The sequence below is a fragment of the Gymnoscopelus microlampas genome (genome assembly GCF_963454915.1).
Source record: "Gymnoscopelus microlampas genome assembly, chromosome: 1".
Lineage (NCBI taxonomy): Eukaryota > Metazoa > Chordata > Actinopteri > Myctophiformes > Myctophidae > Gymnoscopelus > Gymnoscopelus microlampas.
The window spans coordinates 34,903,750-34,925,524 of NC_139962.1; the positions used below are offsets into that span (position 1 = coordinate 34,903,750).

General features: G+C 40.7%; 1 protein-coding gene across 3 annotated transcripts in view; it reads right to left on the reverse strand.

The window, feature by feature from the left end:
- Window positions 1-9,172: 9,172 nt before the first annotated feature.
- The window catches only part of pacsin3 (protein kinase C and casein kinase substrate in neurons 3), a 37,272-nt gene continuing 24,669 nt past the window's right edge, over window positions 9,173-21,775 (reverse strand). For all 3 annotated transcript variants that reach the window (XM_084065838.1, XM_084065837.1, XM_084065839.1), the window contains 3 exons: window positions 17,741-17,880; window positions 13,619-13,785; window positions 9,173-11,082 (listed from right to left, as the gene is read on the reverse strand). In XM_084065838.1, the coding sequence (XP_083921964.1) occupies window positions 10,967-11,082; window positions 13,619-13,785; window positions 17,741-17,880 (423 nt within the window). In that variant the 3' untranslated portion in view covers window positions 9,173-10,966. The remainder of the gene's footprint in view (window positions 11,083-13,618; window positions 13,786-17,740; window positions 17,881-21,775) is intronic.

Consider the following 21,775-nt stretch of genomic DNA (forward strand, 5'->3'; position numbering starts at 1 on the left):
CCAGAAGCAAAGATTTGAGTTTAAAAAAATCGCTTTAAAAACAATTATATATATATATTCAAAGAGTTGCAAATCACATTTTTTCTAATAAATAGCAGATCTACAAGCTAATAGCGCGGCACTCGGTGCCGCGCTATGAGCTTGTATATCTGCTATTTTTGAATAGCCCAAAGAAATCATAAAAATGACATTGCGTTCCCAGTTTGAAGGGGTTAAAAGCTTTCAGCATGACGCATTCTACTGTCTAGCACTGCAATGAGTTCATTTGCGTATAAACTACAAACACTGAACAAGCCCACAAAGCCACTGTATCCCGTTCGTTGTCAATCGAGCGATTCCAATAGTGTCCATCTGATAACCACAAATTGTCTTGGGTTATTCGGGTGTCTGGTGTTGGGGAGACGGCACTCAGGAACGAATTGATCGCAAAGGTTCAATATCAGGAAACCGTAGATTCTGTTTTAGTATGGATTTCACTTTTAATCATCTTGATTTATACCCAGCCGATAGCTAATGAGCGTATAATGAGGTCGGTTTACAGCGCCTATCCCGCGTTTTATTTATAACAATAGTTATTGACACGGGTATCCTTCAATGACATGGAGAACGCGCACGTCTGGTTTGGCAGACAAATGTGATATAGATCAACTCGGCAGGGTGGGTCTTTGGTCAATGATTCACTCAATTAGCCCTTTAAGACCTGGAACGCATCTGTGTCATTTTTAGATTTCTTTGGCTTTTCAAAAATAGCAGATCTACAAGCTCATAGCGCGGCACCGAGTGCCGCGCTATGAGCTTGTAGATCTGCTATTTTTGAAAAATCGTGAAAATGTTTGCCAATCTTTGAATATATTTTTTTTATATATACGTTTTTTTTTTATACTCAAATCTTTGCTTCTGGGGGGTCCCTGGAACAACATATTTTAAGATGGGGGTCCGTGGCCAAATACATGTCATTTTGTGGTCCTTGACATGAAAACCACATAGCAACAAGTTTTTTGTTAGGATTTTTGTTAGGATTTAGAAGACAATTGTAGTATCCCCCAGAAGCAAAGATTTGAGTTAAAAATGTTAGCTTTAAAAATATATATATTCAAAAAATTAGCAAAAATTAGCATGTTAAAATAGCAGCTCTACAAGCTCATGAGCTTGTATATCTGCTATTTTTGAATAGCCAAATAAATCTGAAAATGACACAGATGCGTTCAAGGTCTTAATGGGTTAGCATACTGTGTACCAGACCGCCCAGAGGAAGAATCAATGCCCCCCTCATAAATCTGGTGAAGATAAGGTGTCTTTACCTAATAAAACATAAAGGAGCCATAAAGGTGTTTGGCATCAAGAGATTTGTGGTTTACGTGCGTTTTTTATTTATTTATTCAAACGTCACGGCTCAAGATCCATCTCGAGATCCATGATCCATGATATTTCAGACCACTGCCATGTCTTTATTCTGCTCATAACGATGCTTTGTTATTGTGCTGATATGCGGCATGCCCTGATGAAAAAGTGACGTTCGATATGTCGACATAAATTACGTGTTTTTGTAGTTTTTCAGTTTTTGTCGAGCAACACTGCACATTCTTGCATAAGTGCAGGCAGCGGTTGAAATTAACAAAGTACCAGTACTCAAGTACTGTCATTTTGAGGTATTTGTTCTTTACTTGAGTATTTCCAATTTCCAATACTTTTACTTGTACTCCAATACATCACAGAGTCAAATATTGTACTTTTACTCCACTACAATTATTTGAAAACTTTAGTTACTTAGTAGATTTTGATTATTATTACAAAACACATACATTAACCACTTCAGCCCTATATACATTTCGGCCATTTGAAAATAGCCGATCTACAAGCTCACAATGCGTCGCGATGCGACGCATTGTGAGCTTGTAGATCTGCTATTTTCAAAAGATTTGTATACATTTGAAAATTTTAAATGGGACATTCTGCATAATGAGTACTTTCACTTTTGGTACTTTAAATACATTTTGATGCCAATACTTTTACTCAAGTGCATTCTGGACTTTTTCTTCTAACAGAGACTCCCTACATTCCAGCATTGATACTTTTACTTAAGTAAAACATTTGAGTACTTTTCCCACCACTGAGCACAGTACAGTATATCGAGCTTTACTTGACATTGAGGAATGTCCTTAATGAGCTCTTTTTTTCTTTTGTTTCAGGATTCAAAGGGAAAGATTGCTCTGTTGACCTAGACCTCTGCTCATTTGGACTCTGCACGGAGCAGTCACTGATGTGCACCGAGACCAGTGATGGGCAGAATGTAACATGCCTGTGTGAGAAAGGTGAGCCTATTCTTATTCAACTGTGACAACCAATGGTGGAAAAAGTGTTTTACTTAAGTAAAAAGTACCAATACTGCAATGTAGAAGTACTCTGTTACAAGTAAACGTCCGGAATGCAAAATTTACTTAAAAGTACAAAAGTATTGGTATCAAAATGTACTTAAAGTACCACAAGTAAAAGTACTAAAATGTTTGAAAATAGCCTATGTATAAAATGAGGCTAAAGTGGTTAATGTATGTTTTCAAATAATTATAGTGGAGTAAAAGTATAATATTTGCCTCTGAGATGTAGTGGAGTAGAAGTAAAAGTATAGACAATTGGAAATACTCCAGTGAAGTAAAAGTACCTCAAAATTGTACTTAAGTGCAGTATTTGAGTACATGTACCTAGTTACTTTACACCACTGGTGACAAGACTACTAGTATATTGTTGCCGGGCAGAAACCTAGTACAGTACGTCCAAAACCGTTGTAAAATGGAAAAAATTAATGCAGTTCTTATTTAGTCACAAGGACTTGTTAATATGTTTTATTGGTTAAATGTTTATAAAAAGAACAATAGACAGACAACTACTTTCAACTTGGCGTTAGATTTTGAGCATGTTATTATAGAAGAATTTCACAAATGTGACAAAAGAGCAGATCTACAAGCTCCCAATGTGTTGCAATGCAACATGCAACGCAATGCAAGCTTATAGGGAGGACATTTTGGTACTTAAGTGTGACACTGTCATATGATTAACCCATTAAGACCTGGAACTGTGTCATTTTTAGATTTGAGCTAAAAAGCTTTATTTTACACTTTTGGCTATTCAAAAATAGCAGATATACAAGCTCATAGCGCGGCACCGAGTGCCGCGCTATGAGCTTGTAGATCTGCTATTTTTGAAAAATCGTGAAAATGTGTGCAAATCTTTGAATATATATATATTTTTAAAGCGAATATTTTTAACTCAAATCTTTGCTTCTGGGGGTCCCTGGAACAAAATATTTTGATGGGGGGTCCGCGGCCAAATACATATCATTTTGGGGATCCTTGACATGAAAAAGTTTGAGAACCATTGATATAGAAACATACGTTTTTCAGAAAACTGTCGAGATTTAGGAGACATGTAGAATCGGCTTCTGGTCTTAATGGGTTAATTCATGAAAAAACTATAAGATGAGGTGAAATATGAAGATACAAGGTTTCTGCCCGACAGTCACGATAAACCACTTGGTTGGTCTGTCTGTCCCAACAGCACAACCGAGAGCTGGTACCGGCTTATCACGGATTACTGTACACGCTTATATAGAGTGACTTTTATTTGAAGGTAGAAAATAGCTCTATGAGCAGTGTGGCGGAAAGTAGCACATTCACACAAATACTGAACTTAGGTAAAAATTTTCAGTTATTATATCTTCCCTGCACATTTTTTTTATTACGAGGCCTGAAAGTCAAACAAATCTATAATTGTAATCATTTGTACCAATGTTCAATGCCAAAAAACACAATTAAATCATTAATCACAATTATTAGCGTGACAATTAATCGTCAACTTAAATGTGTAATCGCGACAGCCCTATACATGACTGTAGACATTTCCATATGGGCAAAAAGGGACAGACAGACAGACAAACGGATACAACGGGTACAATGGGTATTGCGTAACCGGGTGAGTGTGTTCCCTATTTGCATCGTTCCTGACTTGTATCGTTCCAGAATAGGCTGGTGCCCTGGTCTAGTGTTATATAAAAAATGTTGTGATTTGCCAACTATTCAGGGGCCCACTTGCAATATTCTCACCAACCAACAGTTTGTGTTATGTGACAAAGGGCTTCGCTGATGTTTTGAAAGTTGTGTCCCTCGACACATCCTACAAGCCACCATCAAGAGGCACAATAATGACAAGAATCCACGCACTCTATGACACTGAAAAGGAGAGAAAACAGCACTGACAGGGGACCACTGGACGTCATATTACCTTGGAGTAACTGCACATCAAATCACTGAGACATGGGAATTGAAATCCTTTGCGCTAACTGTAATGAAAACAGAAGAATGTCACTTTACGGAGGTGTGTGCAGAACAGTTCGAAACTGTAGCACGCAAGTGGGAAATTTAAGGGAAAGTTACAACCGTAGGGACTGACGATCACATGCCCTGTATTGTTCACATCTTACAGAGAAGCATCACTGTGAGTCTCTCTGACAGCGGATTTGTCGGTGCGTTGGCCAAGTGTCGCAAAATTGTGGGCCATTTCAAGCATAGCCAGGCTAACACAGCGGAGGTGCACGCAGAACATTACATTACATTACATTACATTACAGTCATTTAGCAGACGCTTTTATCCAAAGCGACTTACAATAAGTGTATTCAACATAGGTAGGGAACGAAAACTACTAATCACCAGAAGTTTTAAGTACATTTCCTGCTAAAACAAGCAACCAAGAGTATACCTGGCGCTAAGGTAAAAGTGCAATATATCAGCTACCTACTTTCTTAAACAGATGAGACAAAAATGGCAAAATCCAATGAGCACGAGCTAAAACAAATAAGTGTATCGACTAAACAAGATCCAATAAAACAATACAAAAATAAAACAAGAGTTCGTACAACTAGTTAACAACAAGTAGGCCAGGCAAAGAGGAAGGATAGTGTTTCCTGAAGAGGTGGGTTTTCAGCCTGCGGCGAAAGATGGGCAGTGACTCTGCTGTCCTGACTTCAGTGGGAAGTTCATTCCACCACTGTGGGGCCAGAACAGAAAAAAGTCGTGACCGTGTCGATCGACCAGAAGGACCGTTGAGTGGCGAGGGAGTCAGTCGCCCCGAGGTGGCAGACCGGAGTGGTCGGGCAGGGGTGTGGGCATTGACCAAAACTCGGAGGTAAGAAGGAGCTGTTCCTTTCACTGCTCTATAGGCTAGCACCAGGGTTTTAAACTGAATGCGAGCTGCTACGGGGAGCCAGTGCAGAGAACGGAGAAGGATAGTTGTGTGGGAGAACTTGGGGCGGTTGAACACCAGACGAGCCGCAGCTTTCTGAACAAGCTCCAGAGGTCTGATGGCTGATGCCGGAGCACCAGCAAGGAGGGAGTTGCAGTAGTCCAGGCGGGAGATGACAAGAGCCTGGATGAGCACCTGGGAGAACAAAAGGCACTCGAACAGCAGGAGGAGCCACTGATCCAAGACGCTCCAACACGGTGGAATTCCACGTTGGAAATGGTCAAGCGCTTGATGCGCAACCAAGCTGCAATAAAATTAACCCTGGATCAACAGCAGCATAAACTTGTTATGCTGACGGCACCAGAATGGGACAAAATCGGGAGACTGGCAACCCTTCTAGAGCCCTGCTGTTAAGTTTTCCATCATATAACGTGACCATTCATTGTAGGCTGAAATTAAATTAATATTGAACGTTAATCTACTATCAAATGTAACAACTTGTGTCCAAGTAATATACTTGTGTCTTTCCCCCCCCTAGCTGTAAGTTGGGTCGGCTCCCACAGTGTCAGTTTGCTCACCACCAGTTCAGGGTGCCCATCCAGCTAGCCTGATCCTTGTCTCTCTACAGCGAGTGGTGCGATCGGCAGAGCGCTTAATGGGAGGTGAGCTCCCCGTGCTCCAGGAACTGTACAAAAAGCGGTGTGTAGTCAAAGCCCAGCGCATCATCAAGGACAAGCACAACCCCAGCCACAAACTGTTCAAACCCCTACAACAACCACGGCCGGGCAAGGGGGCATACCGCAGTAACAAGAGCAACACCACCAGGTTCATGAACAGCTTCCACCCGGCTACCGTCAGACTGCTGTTATGAGCCTCGCCTGTCGTCAGGCTGGTCTTAGACTTTTGCCCTTCCTTGGTCCTACCTGTGGATTATACCAGGGACAAGTGCCTCAGACTTTTTTTTTTGCTCTTCCTCATGGACCCACCTGCGGACCAGTGTCAGTTTACTTTAAGTGGATTATATGGTCGACACGCGCTGACATTTTTTGCTGACTTTTTGTTTTGCTGACTTGGTTTTTGTGTTTTCTTGCACCTTAACTAATGTCCATAGTATCACGTACAGTAGGCCTATACATCTGTTGCTATGCTCGCGCACCTTCATATCTTACCTCAGGTACTATATGTAAATATGTAGATAATGTTTTTATTTAAAAACGATAGAACTTGCACAAAAACAAATTTTACCAACTTGTTTTTATTTATTTAAATCTGTGATGTGACAATAAAGCTGACATTGTCCTTGACCCGCGGGTCTCCATAGAGGTCCACATAATGTTGTCCGCCCATGTTACAACAAGTGAAGGGACAAAAAAAACTAAGTGGGATAATGTTTCAGAGAACTGTTTTAATGACCCCTAGTTTGATGTGCATATGTCTAAGCCATGGACCCCCATTTGATAGGCTAACGTACCATTAATGCACTTTTGAAATGTCAACCTTTTTTAAATAATGGAAGTCAATGGGGCTTGGATTGTCTACATTTGGGCACGGGTGACATCATCGGCTAGATGACTACAGACCGTCTTTAAGAGGAAGTGAATGGCAGTAAAAACCTTGCCCAAATATGGAGTCATATATTATAGACGACTAGCGTCAAAGACTGACCACATGAAGTCTGAGATGCACATGAAAGTTATTGGATCCAGTCTTGTTTTTATCCATTGAACAAATACATAATAGATAATATAACTAGACTCTACAGTAATGTAACTGTTCAGAGAGGTCAAATCCTTAACAATTAAATGACCTTAACCATATTTCTGTTGTGCTTATCTTAATTTCATAGGCTCAACATTCTTGTCTATCAATGGTAAAACTTGTTACTATTATCTAATTAAATAGAGTTTTGCTTAAAAGTAATCCAAAAGGAGCTGAAAGTAACTAGTTACTTTTTAAATGGAGTAATCGGGATTAAGTTACTGACTAAATTTTTTAGCAAGTAACTTGTAACTGTAGGGGATTCCTTTTTAAAAGTAACCCTCCCAGCCCTGGAGACCAGACAGCCTCTTCGACAGGATGTGTACATTAGCATAACCTGTTTTGGCTTGGTAGATCAAAATTCACTTCAAGATCCCCTCCCCCTTATCTCAAATCTCCCTCTCTCTCTTCCAATCCAAAAATTAAAGCAATCCTGTTTAAACACTATAGGCCTATCTTTAAAGTGGCAAAGATCGGCTACTTTCAAAGATTTTAGTACTTTTACTTTTGGTACTTTAAGTATATTTTGATGCATTTGTACTTTTACCCAAGTAACATTTCACAGTTTCAGCTGGAAGTGATATGCCCCATTCTGTGTGTAGTCTCTTGTGATCTCATACAGCCATCATATCAACTATACCGGTAGTGTAGAGGTTAGTGAGTTGTTCTCTGAATTTGGAGCTCTGGGTTACAATCCCTGCTTGGGTTGCCTAGAACCTTGGGAAAAATGTTGAGGTGTTATTTTACTTTAATGGAGTATTACTGCACTTTTACTTCTACTCCACTACATCAGCAGAGGCACATATTGTACTTTTACTCCACTACAATCATTTGAAATCTTTAGTTACTTTGCAGATTTAAATTGTTATATTATAAAACATATATTAACCACTTTAGCCATATTTTATACCACGGCCATTTGAAAATAGCCAATCTACAAGCTAGATCGGCTACTTTAAAACATTTTAGTACTTTTAATTTTGGTACTTTAAGTATAGTAATCCTGTTTACCAATTTAAATACTGTAGGCTCTTTCATCTCCTCCCGCCTGGATTACTGTAATGGTGTCCTGTTCGGGCTCCCCAATAAAACCCTGGACAGATTGCAGTATGTGCAAAATTCAGCTGCCAGAGTGCTCACCCGCACCAAACGCTGGCAGCACATCACCCCCACCCTCAAACACCTCCACTGGCTTCCGGTCAAGTTCCGCATCACTTACAAACTACTCCTCTCGGTACCTCTCGGACCTCCTGGACGATTACATCCCAGAGCGGGACCTGAGGTCTTCCGACTTGGGGCTTCTCACCACCCCTCGTAGCAACAAGCGGACCCTTGGCGATAGAGCTTTCAGCGTGGCAGCCCCTGACCTCTGGAACTCTCTCCCAATGGAGATTCGCCAGATGCAAACACTGGACTCCTTCAAGTCCGCACTGAAGAGACACTTATTTACTCAAGCTTTTTGGCAATTAATGTGTTTATTGTGTGTACTGTAAAGCGTCCTTGGGTTTCTGAAAGGCGCTATATAAATACGTTATTATTATTATTATTATTAGGCCTATCTTTAAAGTGGCAATATGCATACATCCATAAAATGCAGGGTTACAAGTGCCAAAAAGTGATTACAACTTCTAATTGTTGACTGAAAGATGTTATTGTATTGAGTTTCTTCCTGTCCTGGGAACTTGTTTCCACAGAAATGTATGTTTTACTACTTTCCAATATCTATGAAATTTAAAGATTACAGCTCACTCAATGTACCCATTGAAATAACTTTAAAGGGCTAATCTAACACATGATTATTTTTTTTTGATGTTTCATTCCTGAGGGTTATATCTAATAGCCCACTGAGTGCAATTTACCAAAATACATCTTGATAATATAACCCATACAATTATTTGTTTCACTTCTAAACAAGTTCAGCTTCAATTGGAGCTTCTATCTGTTGACTGAAAGCAGCCCTGTCTCAAATAGACACAACACGAACACAAATGTGAGACACAGTATGCACAGGAAATAGGACAGCAATACAAGCAAGCATTTGGTCTTCTTGGTGACAATGTCATTCATTTGTATGTCTTCAACAAACCTTAAAATATATGCAGGTATATAATTTAGTAGCCTGGCTCCAGACCGGGCCAGAATATTGGCAATTAAAACAAAATGAGAAGAGCAACGTTGAAATGTGTTTTTTTTATTATCAGTTCTACATGGGTAGCTCTTACTGTGGACAGGAATGTACAGTACCTTCTGCCAGCACAGTTTCTGCAGAAGAGGGGACTAGATGATTTATTTCCCATGATACAAAAGAACCTAAGGACCCTAGGGACAAAACTAATTCCCTAAAATACAGTAGGAGATACATTTTTTTTACTAAAACATGAAAACTGAAAAGGTGACATCTTTGGACAAAAAAAAAATCATGCTTATTTTTGTTGAGCCTGTACAAAGCAGCTGTTAAATGACCCAATGACCCAAATGTATAAATTAGCTACTAACTCCCACCCCAATTTAGTGTTTAAAGAAAATATTAAATGATTTAAAAATAGAAATAAATTATGAAGTAAATAAAACGTGTGACTGAATGTAAAAAGTCTAATCTTAGAACATTTAGCTGAGGAACAGCTTATAAATGGTTTGGTTTCTGCATTAAAATAAAAGACCATACCATAACCATACAGTATATAAACAGCAACCATGAAAAACATATCTGTAAAAAAAAAATGAACCAACATAAATGTGAATACTTGATCATACCTACATTTTTATATATTAAATCAAATGTAATTAACAAGCTAATGTAAATGGTCATGTAGTCCAACATAAGCAAGTATTTTATGTTTGTACTCAAACTCCCTCACGTGTTTTAATTTTTATTGGCTAATCATGTATCTTGTACACTGTCAAAGTTGTCTGTGACCACTTTATTTAACACCTGTCCAGCTAACAGACGAGCCATCGGCTACAGTACACATTTGAACAATATACGGGCACGGTCACACATGCGCTTCATACACATCAGAAACGTTGGCTTGTTTCCTTTCTAAGGGAGCAAAGGGATGGAGTGTCCCGTTGCGGTGCGTTGGCGGTATTGAAGCGAGTTATTAAGAACGATGCGTGTGAAGCTAAGAGTTTAACATTGGTGAACTTTGACCGGGCGCCAACCAAAAGGAAAGAAGCGCCATTGGCAGTCATTTCACCTGTAGTTTTCTTTCAATGAGCCAACCACTCCAACAAGTCAAACAAACTACACACCAGAAAAGCGGCACTCTTGCCGACACTGCCCACAAATCTGCAAGACAACATGGGGAATTGACGCGTCTTAAGTCTCAGCTTGCGTTGGCTACGACGCGTATCAAGCTCATGTGTGACCGTGCCCTAAATCTTGCACGTGCCATAGTGTTTAAGGGCCAGATCATCATCCAGGCAGAGACAGATGTAATGTCAGCAGTTCTCCACTAGAGGGCTCAGAATCCCCAGTCAGACAGCATTTTGGAGCTGCAAGGACATCTCCGGATTCGTCCATTAAGGCACTGGGCTTCTCTCACTGACCTCTTCAAATGGGTCTCCTCCCCTCTTTCAAAGGGTTTCCGTCTATTCTGGTGAGTGTAATCTCTCGCTATCACCTCTCCAGAAGCCATTTGCTTCTTTTGTTCCGTAAACCACATACAAACCAGTTTAATTTTCTCCTGAAACATGCTGTAAATTCTGTTCTGTTGACTAGAGACCGAGTATACTGCATATCGTCTTATAGTGTGGCAAAAAAAAACAACAAAAACAATGATTCAACCATCCATTGGTTGAATTCCCAAAAAAATGTTGCTTGTGAAATGTTGAGTGGCATTTATCACTGCCAATCACTGAGCTCATCCTAGTTTCATGTAAGGGGTACATGTTGGCGGTAAGCATGTTGCGACTGGTCCTGGCATCAAGAGTCTTGAGTACCATTGGCTGTGTTGAGCAGAGGAGTGCGAGTCATCAGGAAGTGACAACTTGGACGTAGTTGGCAGGGTAGAGGCCCACCAGGCCATTGCTGAGCTGTCCTTTACACCAGCCCTGATCATCCTCCTCTCCCATCTTCAATAGCTCCTCTCCTGGACATAGGACGAGGGGAGATGAGAAGAAAAGAGAGATTTTTGAGAAGAGGGATATGAGACCAAGAGGGATGAGAAGAAAGGGGGGATAAGAGATGAGGATAATATAGTGCCATTTAACCCATTCAATCCGGGAACGCACCTACAAATGTCCTCTAAATCCCAACAGTTTTCTGAAAACCGTAAGTATGTTGCTATATCAGTGGTGCTCAACCGTTTTCATGTCAAGGACCCCCAAAATGATATGTATAAAGTGGTTACACAGATGCTTTCCGGGGTTGAATGGGTTAATAATATATTGCAAGTGTGAAACAATGATTCTTAAATAATGACCAAAGTGAGAACTGAGCTGGTTAACTTACCATTGTGCAACATCAAGACTGATATGGGCATGTGAATTGCTAAAATACACAAGGCCCATAAACATCTCACTCTTCCTTTGAAAGAACAACAAAAGGTCACTATTGTGATAGCCTCGGAAACCCTTTTTTTTTTTGTTTCAAAAGAAAAAAAAGCCTGGGAGAACCTTGCAGGAACGCTGGTCTTAGGACCTTGTTATCTCCTAACCAATCAGAGTGCTCCAAACCCAGGCGCTGGAATCCAGCGCCTGGGTTTGGCTCCGCCCTTCAAGACCATCGATTGGGCTCGTTCTTTCTACTATTGTGATGACTGAACTGAAAAGGTAGTTTCTTAAAAAATATATATTATCCCACGAATTTGTGTTGACAAACCAATTTTTGGAATAATAGTCTTTTCCTGTATTTTCACCACTGTGCATTTGACATACAGTACTGTAACCTCTATATTTTATATCTATTTACATATGTTATATTTACATAGTCTTTGCTCTATTCACTGTGTAGTTTGTATTTTCTGAAAGGCAAGCCTATTAATAGGTGAGTTGTGGTCCAGAGTGAGCTCAAGTAGCTCTAGTCAGCAGCCGTGCCCGACAGGAGAGCTCACAGGCGGGTAGGAGTGCAGATGTTGGTGTCCGGCAAACACTTCTGCCCTCGGATTGGCCATTCCTCGACTGTCTTTACTGTACTTTTGTCACCGATTGCAGCAGTTTTGTTTTGCTCCTCAGTGTAGCCCAGCTACCATTGGAAATGAACAACTGATGGCCACTTTATTGCTTAAAGTAATGCTCAAAATGGTAGGGTATCCTGCAAGAAAGTCATGTTATGAAGTGAAACTGTGTGTTATATCAATAATGATGGGATTGCAAAGCAAGTCATCCATAAATTCTGACCTATTTGTGTGACATATTTCCATTTGGAATATACAGAAAATGGTGCTTTGACATAAAATAAAGGTCATTTTTGGAGTGCATACTTCACCAAAAGACATTTGACAAAATGCATTAACCAACCAAAACTTTATAACACCAGAGCCAACACTAAGCTATTCACGACCCCAATTTTAAGCCAATATGCCGATGAGCAATATGAGTTTGTAATCACAGATTATCGTAAGATAATCAATAGTGTTAAGAAGAACTGCCAGAAAATACCATTTTGTCATTTAAAAATGGGTTTTGAATGTAAAAATATCCCCTAAATCAGGGCGATAAACATTCAAAACGGATATAGATTCCAACAAGAACGCTCCTGGGCAAAGTTCCTCAGTGCGAGTGGTTGGAATTGACCAAACCTCTTATGAAGTTGATCCAATTTAAACTTGGAGCAAAATGGAATGGGGGAAAAAATATGACTGAAATAAAAGCATTTTCCCAGAATAATTTCTTGTGAACTCAAGTGAGCATTCACTTGGCAAAACCAAAAATTGGACTGGCCATTTGAAGCTGGAACCAAAATGCTTTTATTCTTAACTTAAAACTAGTAGGCAACCACAAATATTGCCAAGTTGGTAATTCAACACACTTGTCTGGACTGTACAGTACAGTGCAAACAACTACAGTAGAGTTAAGAACTACATATGAGGGCCACATGCAAAGTCAGGCAGAATCTAGTGTGCGCTTATTGGATACAGTATTTTGTATGCTCAAAGATCAGATGTATTAAATTGACTGATTTATAGAAACACTGTCAAGAGTGTAAATATAAATCTATGTTCACACTCACTGACTTCAATTAAGTCTGGATGTTAACTAACCGTTTAACCTTTAACCGAAAGTACAAATCTTGACCGATTAATCAGTTCAAATATAAAACTGAGAAAAAAATATTAAAAAACAGTATACAAATGTCTCATCCCCGTGACACAGTCTACTTACTGTATAACAAACCATCACCAAATTAGCACCATCATTATCTATCCACTATCAAGTAAATAAAATGTGATGGAAGTGATAAGAAAATGAATTGAGTCAATGTGAAACTTTTATCACAGTAGTAGTTTTAACGCAGTAGTAAAAGATGTCTAAGTACTAAGACAGCGGGGAATCAGCTGACTACCGAGGGCCAGCTGTTGGTCAGATCTTAACTAATTGTATCCCGAAAGAGTAGAAATATGCAGTGAGTGTGTTTACATGTGTGCAGGGTGCGGTTGAGTATTAAGCATTAGTATGGATTAATACCTGCTTTAAAGCTGAGCTCATCGGCCTCCTGGCCTGTGTAATCATACAGCGCACGGACGCGCACCGCCTCTACCTTCTCCTGCTCCTCCTCGTCATCCACGCCATTGACCGCCAACACCTTCTTGGGGCTGTCCTCGTCTGACCACTCTGACGAATAGTCCTTCACCCTGGACAGTGACAAGAGACACAGAGAGGCATGAGGCCACAGACTAGTGCTCAGGGATTCAGCACCATGTTACAAGAGAAGTTGGTCAAGGTTTGTGGCCCCAGGATCCTTGAAGTGGTGAGATGAACACACACACACACACACACACACACACACACACACACACACACACACACACACACACACACACACACACACACACACACACACCTTCAGTCTGCTTCTTGCAAGACAGGGAGGTGTACAAAGTTGTAGCAATAGCAATACAACATTTTGCTCTAGTTGTTCTAGTTTGGATCCATACAGAGATATACTGGTTTAAAATACCATTGTACCAAATGTAATTTGTATAGCACAAGGCAAATCAAAGCACACAAAAGTCAGGCGTGTGGCAACTATGAATATATTTCTAGTTTCTCTATGGAATGACAATGACCATGTTTAGGAAAATCAATATGATGTATACAGTAAGATGTGTTATATTGCACATTCTAAAACAGATAGCTCCATTGCTTGATTCTGATTGGCTGAGTTCTATGGTACAATACCATACTCAGAATCAGGTTTATTGTCACATCACAGGTTTACAAGGTAAAAAAGTGGGTGAAATTCGTTTTTGTACATCACTCCCATCGCAACGTTAGATTCCGTAGAAAGAAGAGTGGGGAGAGAGAAGAAGAAGAGGGGTAGGGGGCAAGTGGGAAGGAGATCATCAAGAGAACAATAGAAGGCCAAAAATATCTACATATTTACAAAGTACCTGAGATAAGAGACAAACTAAGGTGCCTGAGCATAGCAGCAATGTATGTATACTGTGCATGATATACTTATAGACGCTACGGTGCTTAGAGAAAAAAGAGCGCAATAATAAAAAATCTATATTCAAATCAATATTCAATATCAAAATCAATATTCTCAACTCAACTCAATATTCAACGTTACATTCTATGGATGCATTACCGTTCACAATTTAGCTTTTCACATTTGTCCGGTGTATGTGCACGTTTTTACAAATCACTTTAAAATAAGGCAGATATACCGCGACGCATAACGCTTGGTGTGCTCTGGTACCTTCCATTAATTTGCAGTTTTGCACAACAACTTCCTGGTTTGTGCTGTCAGTCACTGGACTAGTTAGTCTTGTAGAGAAATTGTTTTGTAATGTGTAATTGGGATGTCTGTGATTTTCATGTTGCCATATTTGTAACAGTTTTAGAGAAGCAATAAGCTACGCAAGTCCATGATTTACCATGCCTCACAATGCCTCTTAGCCGTGGTAAAATCCACATTAAACCACGGCGTCTTGTGGCGTATTGCTTTGATAGAGCATTACATCAAAATCTTCAATAGAAGATGGATGACTATCTTGGACATGATTTTGCACCTTTTCTGAACAGTTTGTTACAACAATTACAACTTCAGCCATATTGCCTAATCCTATGGAGCTTGGGAATACAGGTTGTTACCATGTGCCAGCATAGCCTGGTAAACCTAACCTGATCCGGTCATTTTCATTCAGCAGAACGAAAATGAAATGTGAATTCCGCGACCAAAATGGTTTACCAGGCTAGTGCCAGCAAGCCATTTAATTACTTTCTTTTCAATATGTGATATAGTTTTAGTTTTGTGTCCTCAGACAACAATAAATAAGGAGTCTTGGGTTTGAGTCTCCTGGAAGGAGTACTGCTGTGGGCTTTTTTCCCCCTTTCTCTGATGATCTTTTGCCACCAGCAGAGGGCAGCACCATGGCTGTTTACTGGGACATTATGGTTCACAAGAGCATGACAGGAGTTCTGCATTTGAAAAATCACACTTCTATTTTTCTCCACTCAGAAAAGAAAAAAAAAGGAACTAATTTGGTGGCAAAAGCTTGTAATGAGCATTACAAGGAGATTGTATGTGATGCCTGGCCAATAGCTAGACAACAGCTCAAGACACACACACACACACACACACACACACACACACACACACACACACACACACACACACACACACACACACACACACACACACACACACACACACACACACACACACACACACACACACACACACACACACACACACACACACTTACTTCAGCTGCATGTGTACACATATATCAATGAATACAGTAATTCTCAGTGGGGGTACATTTTACTATTTATTGTAGCTGACATTTCTTTTGCTATAGTATGTGCAGTATCCATTAATTCCTCCACTGGGATTTTCAAACATTGCTGGTTTTTGGTCTCAATGCAGATGGAAACACTTGAGTTTAACTACTAGGCCTGGAATCTATCTGGATAGTAAAAGAAGACAAAGCTGCTGGGTCATCAGTAGCCATATTTTAAAGTGTATGTTGATGTACTGTATTGCACAAAAAAAGTGAAAAATGTAGATGAATAAAATGCTTAATAAATTAAGAGGCAAAGAGACAGTATAATGGTAAAAATGTAGTGTACAAAATCCAAATGTAACTATACATTTGTACACTAAAGTTAAATTAACACTGCTGATTTTACCGTGTAAAGCCATACAGGAGAGCAGAGATCGCCACAGAAAAAGGTCAGTGGCTGACAAGCTGTGATGGTGGCTTGAGAGACACTGATAGGAGACCCATAAGGATGTGTTGGTAACTGTCTTAATTAATGGGACTCCATGGCACTCGGGAAGAAACTCTGTTAATGGGACTCTGTGGGACTGTGGAGGGAGGTGGCTCCGTTTAGAAGCCCAGTTCAAATACAGCACACACACACACTCGCACGCACACAGTGAGGGAGACTTCCAAGGAGAGAACAGAGATATCTATATATCATACTGGCTCTCACAATGCAAACACATATGCTGAGTTAACAATTTGGCCAGTAATTAAATGTGTACCATGCAAGGAACGGGATGTTAACTCCTCAGGGTGGCTGGGATAGAACAACAAGACTTAAATAGACACACACACGGGCAGAAAAACACAAAAATACAGATAATTGTAGTCTACTATTTAGTCTGGCCTGAACAGCCCACGGGTGCATACTGTAAAATTAAAAGGAAAACAAGTGTGTGTGTGTGTGTGTGTGTGTGTGTGTGTGTGTGTGTGTGTGTGTGTGTGTGTGTGTGTGTGTGTGTGTGTGTGTGTGTGTGTGTGTGTGTGTGTGTGTGTGTGTGTGTGTGTGTGTGTGTGTGTCTGTGTGTGTGTGTGTGTGTGTGTGTGTGTGTGTGCAAGGGTACTCTGAAGGTTACATTTCCCCCCCTTTTACATACAGACCCCCACAACGCCTGTGATGTGCAACTATGTCACTGCTCATGAAGACTCATCAGCAATGTCTTCAAGATCCAGTGAGGGTCTGGGTAAATTCATGATCTGATCTAGATCAGTGTTTTCCAAAAAAAATTCAGCTCGAAACCCTAAAGATATATTTCATATCTGCCCGGGACTCAAACTTACTAAAATACATTATGAATTAACCTCTTAATTCAGGCAGAACATGCAGGACGAACCCAGAATAAGCATACAGTGAGAACTCTTCCAGAACCTCTACAGTTTTCAGTTAATTGAGACCATCCTTTGACTGTGATAGACTGCTGCAGCTGTGCACTAAGGCTTGGCAATATATCAGTATTATATCAATATTGTGATTAGTTATAGATATACTAGATATTGTCTGGGATTTTGGATATCTTATTATCATGATATGGAAAAAGTGTTGTCTTCTCCTGGTTTTAATAGCTCTAGTATTATACTATTGTGATGAGCCTGTCTGTTATTTCTGCTATTTTTGAAAAGGCTTGAAAAATGTAATAGACATATACTATCGCCACAATTCTCTTCAAAATATCCATATAGAGGGAATTGGCTAAAAAGTTTATATTCGATTGTGTCCATATCGCCCAGTCCTATTCTGCACATTCATTTGTAAAAGTGCAAAAGTGAATGAGAGCAACAGGTGGCTTCAATAGATGGATGTGTGAGATTGTACCTGACAGTGTCTTGGGTGGCAGGACTGGGAGGGGCCTCCTCTCCGGAGGAGACAATGTTGGTGAGGGTGACCACATTCTCCTCATCATGGCCGGCCTTCTCCTTCCTGCTGATAGAGTGGCTGGCCTCTGGAGACCACTCCTAGACACACACATAATATAAAACAGTGATTCTCAACGTTTTTCATTTCATGGACCAAGTTTGATATGCATCAGGCAACGGACCCCCATTTGCTAAAATGTTTTCTTTTCTCTTTTTTTTTAACACTGGGACCCCAATCTACACAGTAAAATCTTCAGTGTTTATTTAAAGGAGACACCATGAATTTTTTTTTTGGGCTCCCCCAAAAAATATTTTTAGCGGTGCCAACCGCTCTATACGTGGCTTTGACTCGGTGTCTGTGTGTCTGTGTGTCCGTCCGTCTGTGTGTCCGTATGAGCCCGGGATGAGCACGGCAAAGAAGCAACACATACAAACACACGCGCACACACACACACACACACACACACACGCACACGGACTTGGAGATTGCCTATGCCATCTCTCCTCTCATTTGCCACACGTGCCACCGGTTATCAAAGAGGGGTCCAGGGACCACCAGGGACGTCCGCCCGTATGAGCACGGGATGAGCACGGGATTTTAAACAGCTATAACTCCAGTTTGCAGCATGCCACCAAGTCCAAATTTGGTATGTGGACTTAGACCACCAATACGGGCCGAGCATGAATTGCTCAAGCCCCGCCCCCTCTGTCTTCCCATTGGCTGGCCTTTAAACAGCCATAACTCAAGTTCGCAGCATGCTACGGAGTACAAATTTTGGACATGGACTAAAACCACCAATAGGGACAAACTGTAATTACTTAAGCCCCGCCCCCTCTGTCTGCCCATTGGCTGGGCTTTAAACAGCCATTATTCCAGTTTGCAGCATGCTACCAAGTACAAATTTGGTAAGTGGACTCAGACCACCAATAGGGACGAACTGAAATGAGTTAAGCCCCGCCCCAAAGGCACCGCTTCCTTCACACAGGGTGTGATTTTTTTTTAACATTCAGTCATTCATTCTCATTTCAGAGATTTTCAGAACGGGCGTGTCTGAACAGGCCATCTCAGAATGGCATGTTTGCTTACATCACGAAACATTCTGCCCATGTATTTTGACAGACAGAATTGCTCAGTAGCACCCCTCTGCCCAACAGGACGTTTTGGTATTGCAGCTGAAAGTGCTTTATAAGCCTGAGAGAATTGACTTGGGATGAGTATATCTGAGTGTTGATTTAGGCTCAAACCTTTTGAAAATGGTTTGAGGGACATACACCATATGATATTAAATATCAAATATTTTTTTTTAAATTCATGGTGTGTCTCCTTTAACTCTGAGAGTAATTACAAAACAGACCCAGCATTTTAAGCATAAACATATATTATGCAGATGATGCCTCTCTCTCTATGACCAGACTGTTTTACTGTAACGCAGTGTCCTGTGGTGTAAATAATCCGACAATCAATTCAGCCCACGAGACCACACCTAGACAAAACAAAGAGACAACCTTCCCTTCCCTCCATGCGTACACACCTCTGACATAATAACAGGGTGCTGACAGCACTAGCTGTGCCGGGATAGAGTTACCGCTTTGGCAGGGTCAGTCTGGAACACAAAGACATACAGGCCTGTGTGCGTGTGTGCGTGTGTGCGTGTGTGCGTGTGTGTGTGTGTGTGTGTGTGGGGAGGGGGGTGCCGGAACAATAGTTCTGTGTGTGCAACTGTGCATGTGAGGAGTGTTGTGGGAATGCCAGGAGATTCCTAAGAGGACAGAGGAGATCTACTTCTCTCTGCCTGCCGCTCTTTAGAACTAAACTACCCCCTCTCTCTCTGTCTTTGTAACTCTGTAGTCTTTCTCTTTTCAACTCTGTAGTCTATTTGCAACTCTGTAGTCTTTCTATTTGTAACTCTGTAGTCTTTCTATTTGTAACTCTGTAGTCTTTCTATTTGTAACTCTGTAGTCTTTCTATTTGTAACTCTGTAGTCTTTCTATTTGTAACTCTGTAGTCTTTCTATTTGTAACTCTGTAGTCTCTCTTTTCAACTCTGTAGTCTTTCTCTTTGCAACTCTGTAGTCTCTGTAAGTCTCTTTCATCTTGTAATCCGGCCTGTTACAGCCTTCTTTTGTTAACTCTCTAACCGCCTGCACTTCTTGTAACCTCTTTTTATTATCTTTGTCTTTAAAACTGTGTGTAAAAACTATGTTTTCTTCTCTGCCAGTCTCTCTCCAACTATTTCTGCCACACAGTGCATCTCTCTCCCTTGCTGTAATTATGTATATTATGTAAGTCACTCTTCTCTTCCGTGCCAGGCCAAATCAGCAGTTCCCATGGAGGCTGAGGTCTCCCTAAGCAGGGACTGTCTGGTCCCCTGTGCAGCTCTAGCTACACACAAACATACATACTGTACAATGTACATGCTTGCTTATGTCAGAACTTTCCAGCTGGCTTCAACTGGGATTCAGGTTTGCAGTGTTCACGAATTCTGGATGCAATTTACCGGTGATCAGTATTATTTAATATTCTTCTTCTTCATATATGAACCTACCAGGACATCTCAACACCCACTTTTATTCCCCAACCCACTGGTTTGATTAGCACATGGAGGATAATTCCATGTTTGTTAATGGGAGGCTCCCATGGTTTGTGAACCAGAGCCAATGGGGGGATCCATGCAGATTAGAGTCATTAAAAGAAACCAGTGCATTGTTTTATCCTAAATTAACAACAAGTACCGTATGTTTCCCTGCTAAATCACAACAGTTTTCCCTATGATATCATTATAAAAAACTATAATTAATGTCACTTTTCCAAACATAGTCCCACTTCTCCACACCTAGTATACTTTACTCAGTTCAGTTTACTTTGGTTTTCCACTACACTGGCCCCCCTCACAGCACCCCCTCCTCCCGGAGGTGATCGTCATGTAGCAACAGCCCTTGAAAACTGCTGTACATTTGAACAGTGCTAAAGCTATTGCAGTCTGGACACACATGACCACTTTAACCTTAATCTCTCAAGAACAGATTCAGACGCTCCGCTACTCAAATGCAAAAAAAGTTTATTTTACTTGGGATCCCAGATTGCTTTAACCTATACTGTACAACCTAGATCTGGTATCTGGCAGGAATGGAAAGTGAAAAAAGGAGGGTAGAGCCGTGGCGTGGCAAGCTGGGACTATGTAATAGAAAAGCGACATAAGTTGCGCTGTTGTACATGTTGTGTGAGTATTACAGAACCACCATACCAGCTGACTATCACCTGATCACTTAAAAACTGGAATGTTTCTTTCTTTAAGCCATCTCAACTAATGCGCTATATACCATAGTAGTACATCAGTAAGTACTGCAACAGACATGCATTGATACACTTTAGTTGTTCCAGTACCTGCTGACCAGTTCTTCTTGGACTTTGTGAGACCCTATCCCACTGAAAAGCCTTCAGACAGGGAACTCTATTTTGAATGGTTTAAAAGGCCAACCCACTTGCAGTACTGCATAACCTCTACTAACTTTAACCAAGTACTTTATGTACACAATGCTCTGACGTACAGTCTTCCGTCAGTGATACATTTGGTCACATCACTGAATATTTCCCTGACTGTGAAGATGGGACGCAGTGTATTAAACAATATACTGCTCTATCATTCATCATCCCTGACCCAGTCAGAAAATCTTACACACCAATTGGAGCCCAACCCACTGATTCAGTAACGACTAAATTATCGTTGAGTATTGTGTGTCTGGCCTAGTCTAACAGTAATGTGAGGAGCATCATGTAATACCACAAGGCTCAACACACACCTACAGCTTACTGTACTGCCCACCCACACTCATGCACTCAAACAGGCAAACAATACACATGATTGTATCTCTATTATGAGTCGACCATTCAGAGATCAGACATTTCTAGGACAAAAAGACACAATCCAGTGTTCAACATGATCCTGTTTCTTAGAGCTAGGTATCAGGAAGTGATGTGGGTGTGGAGATGCCTG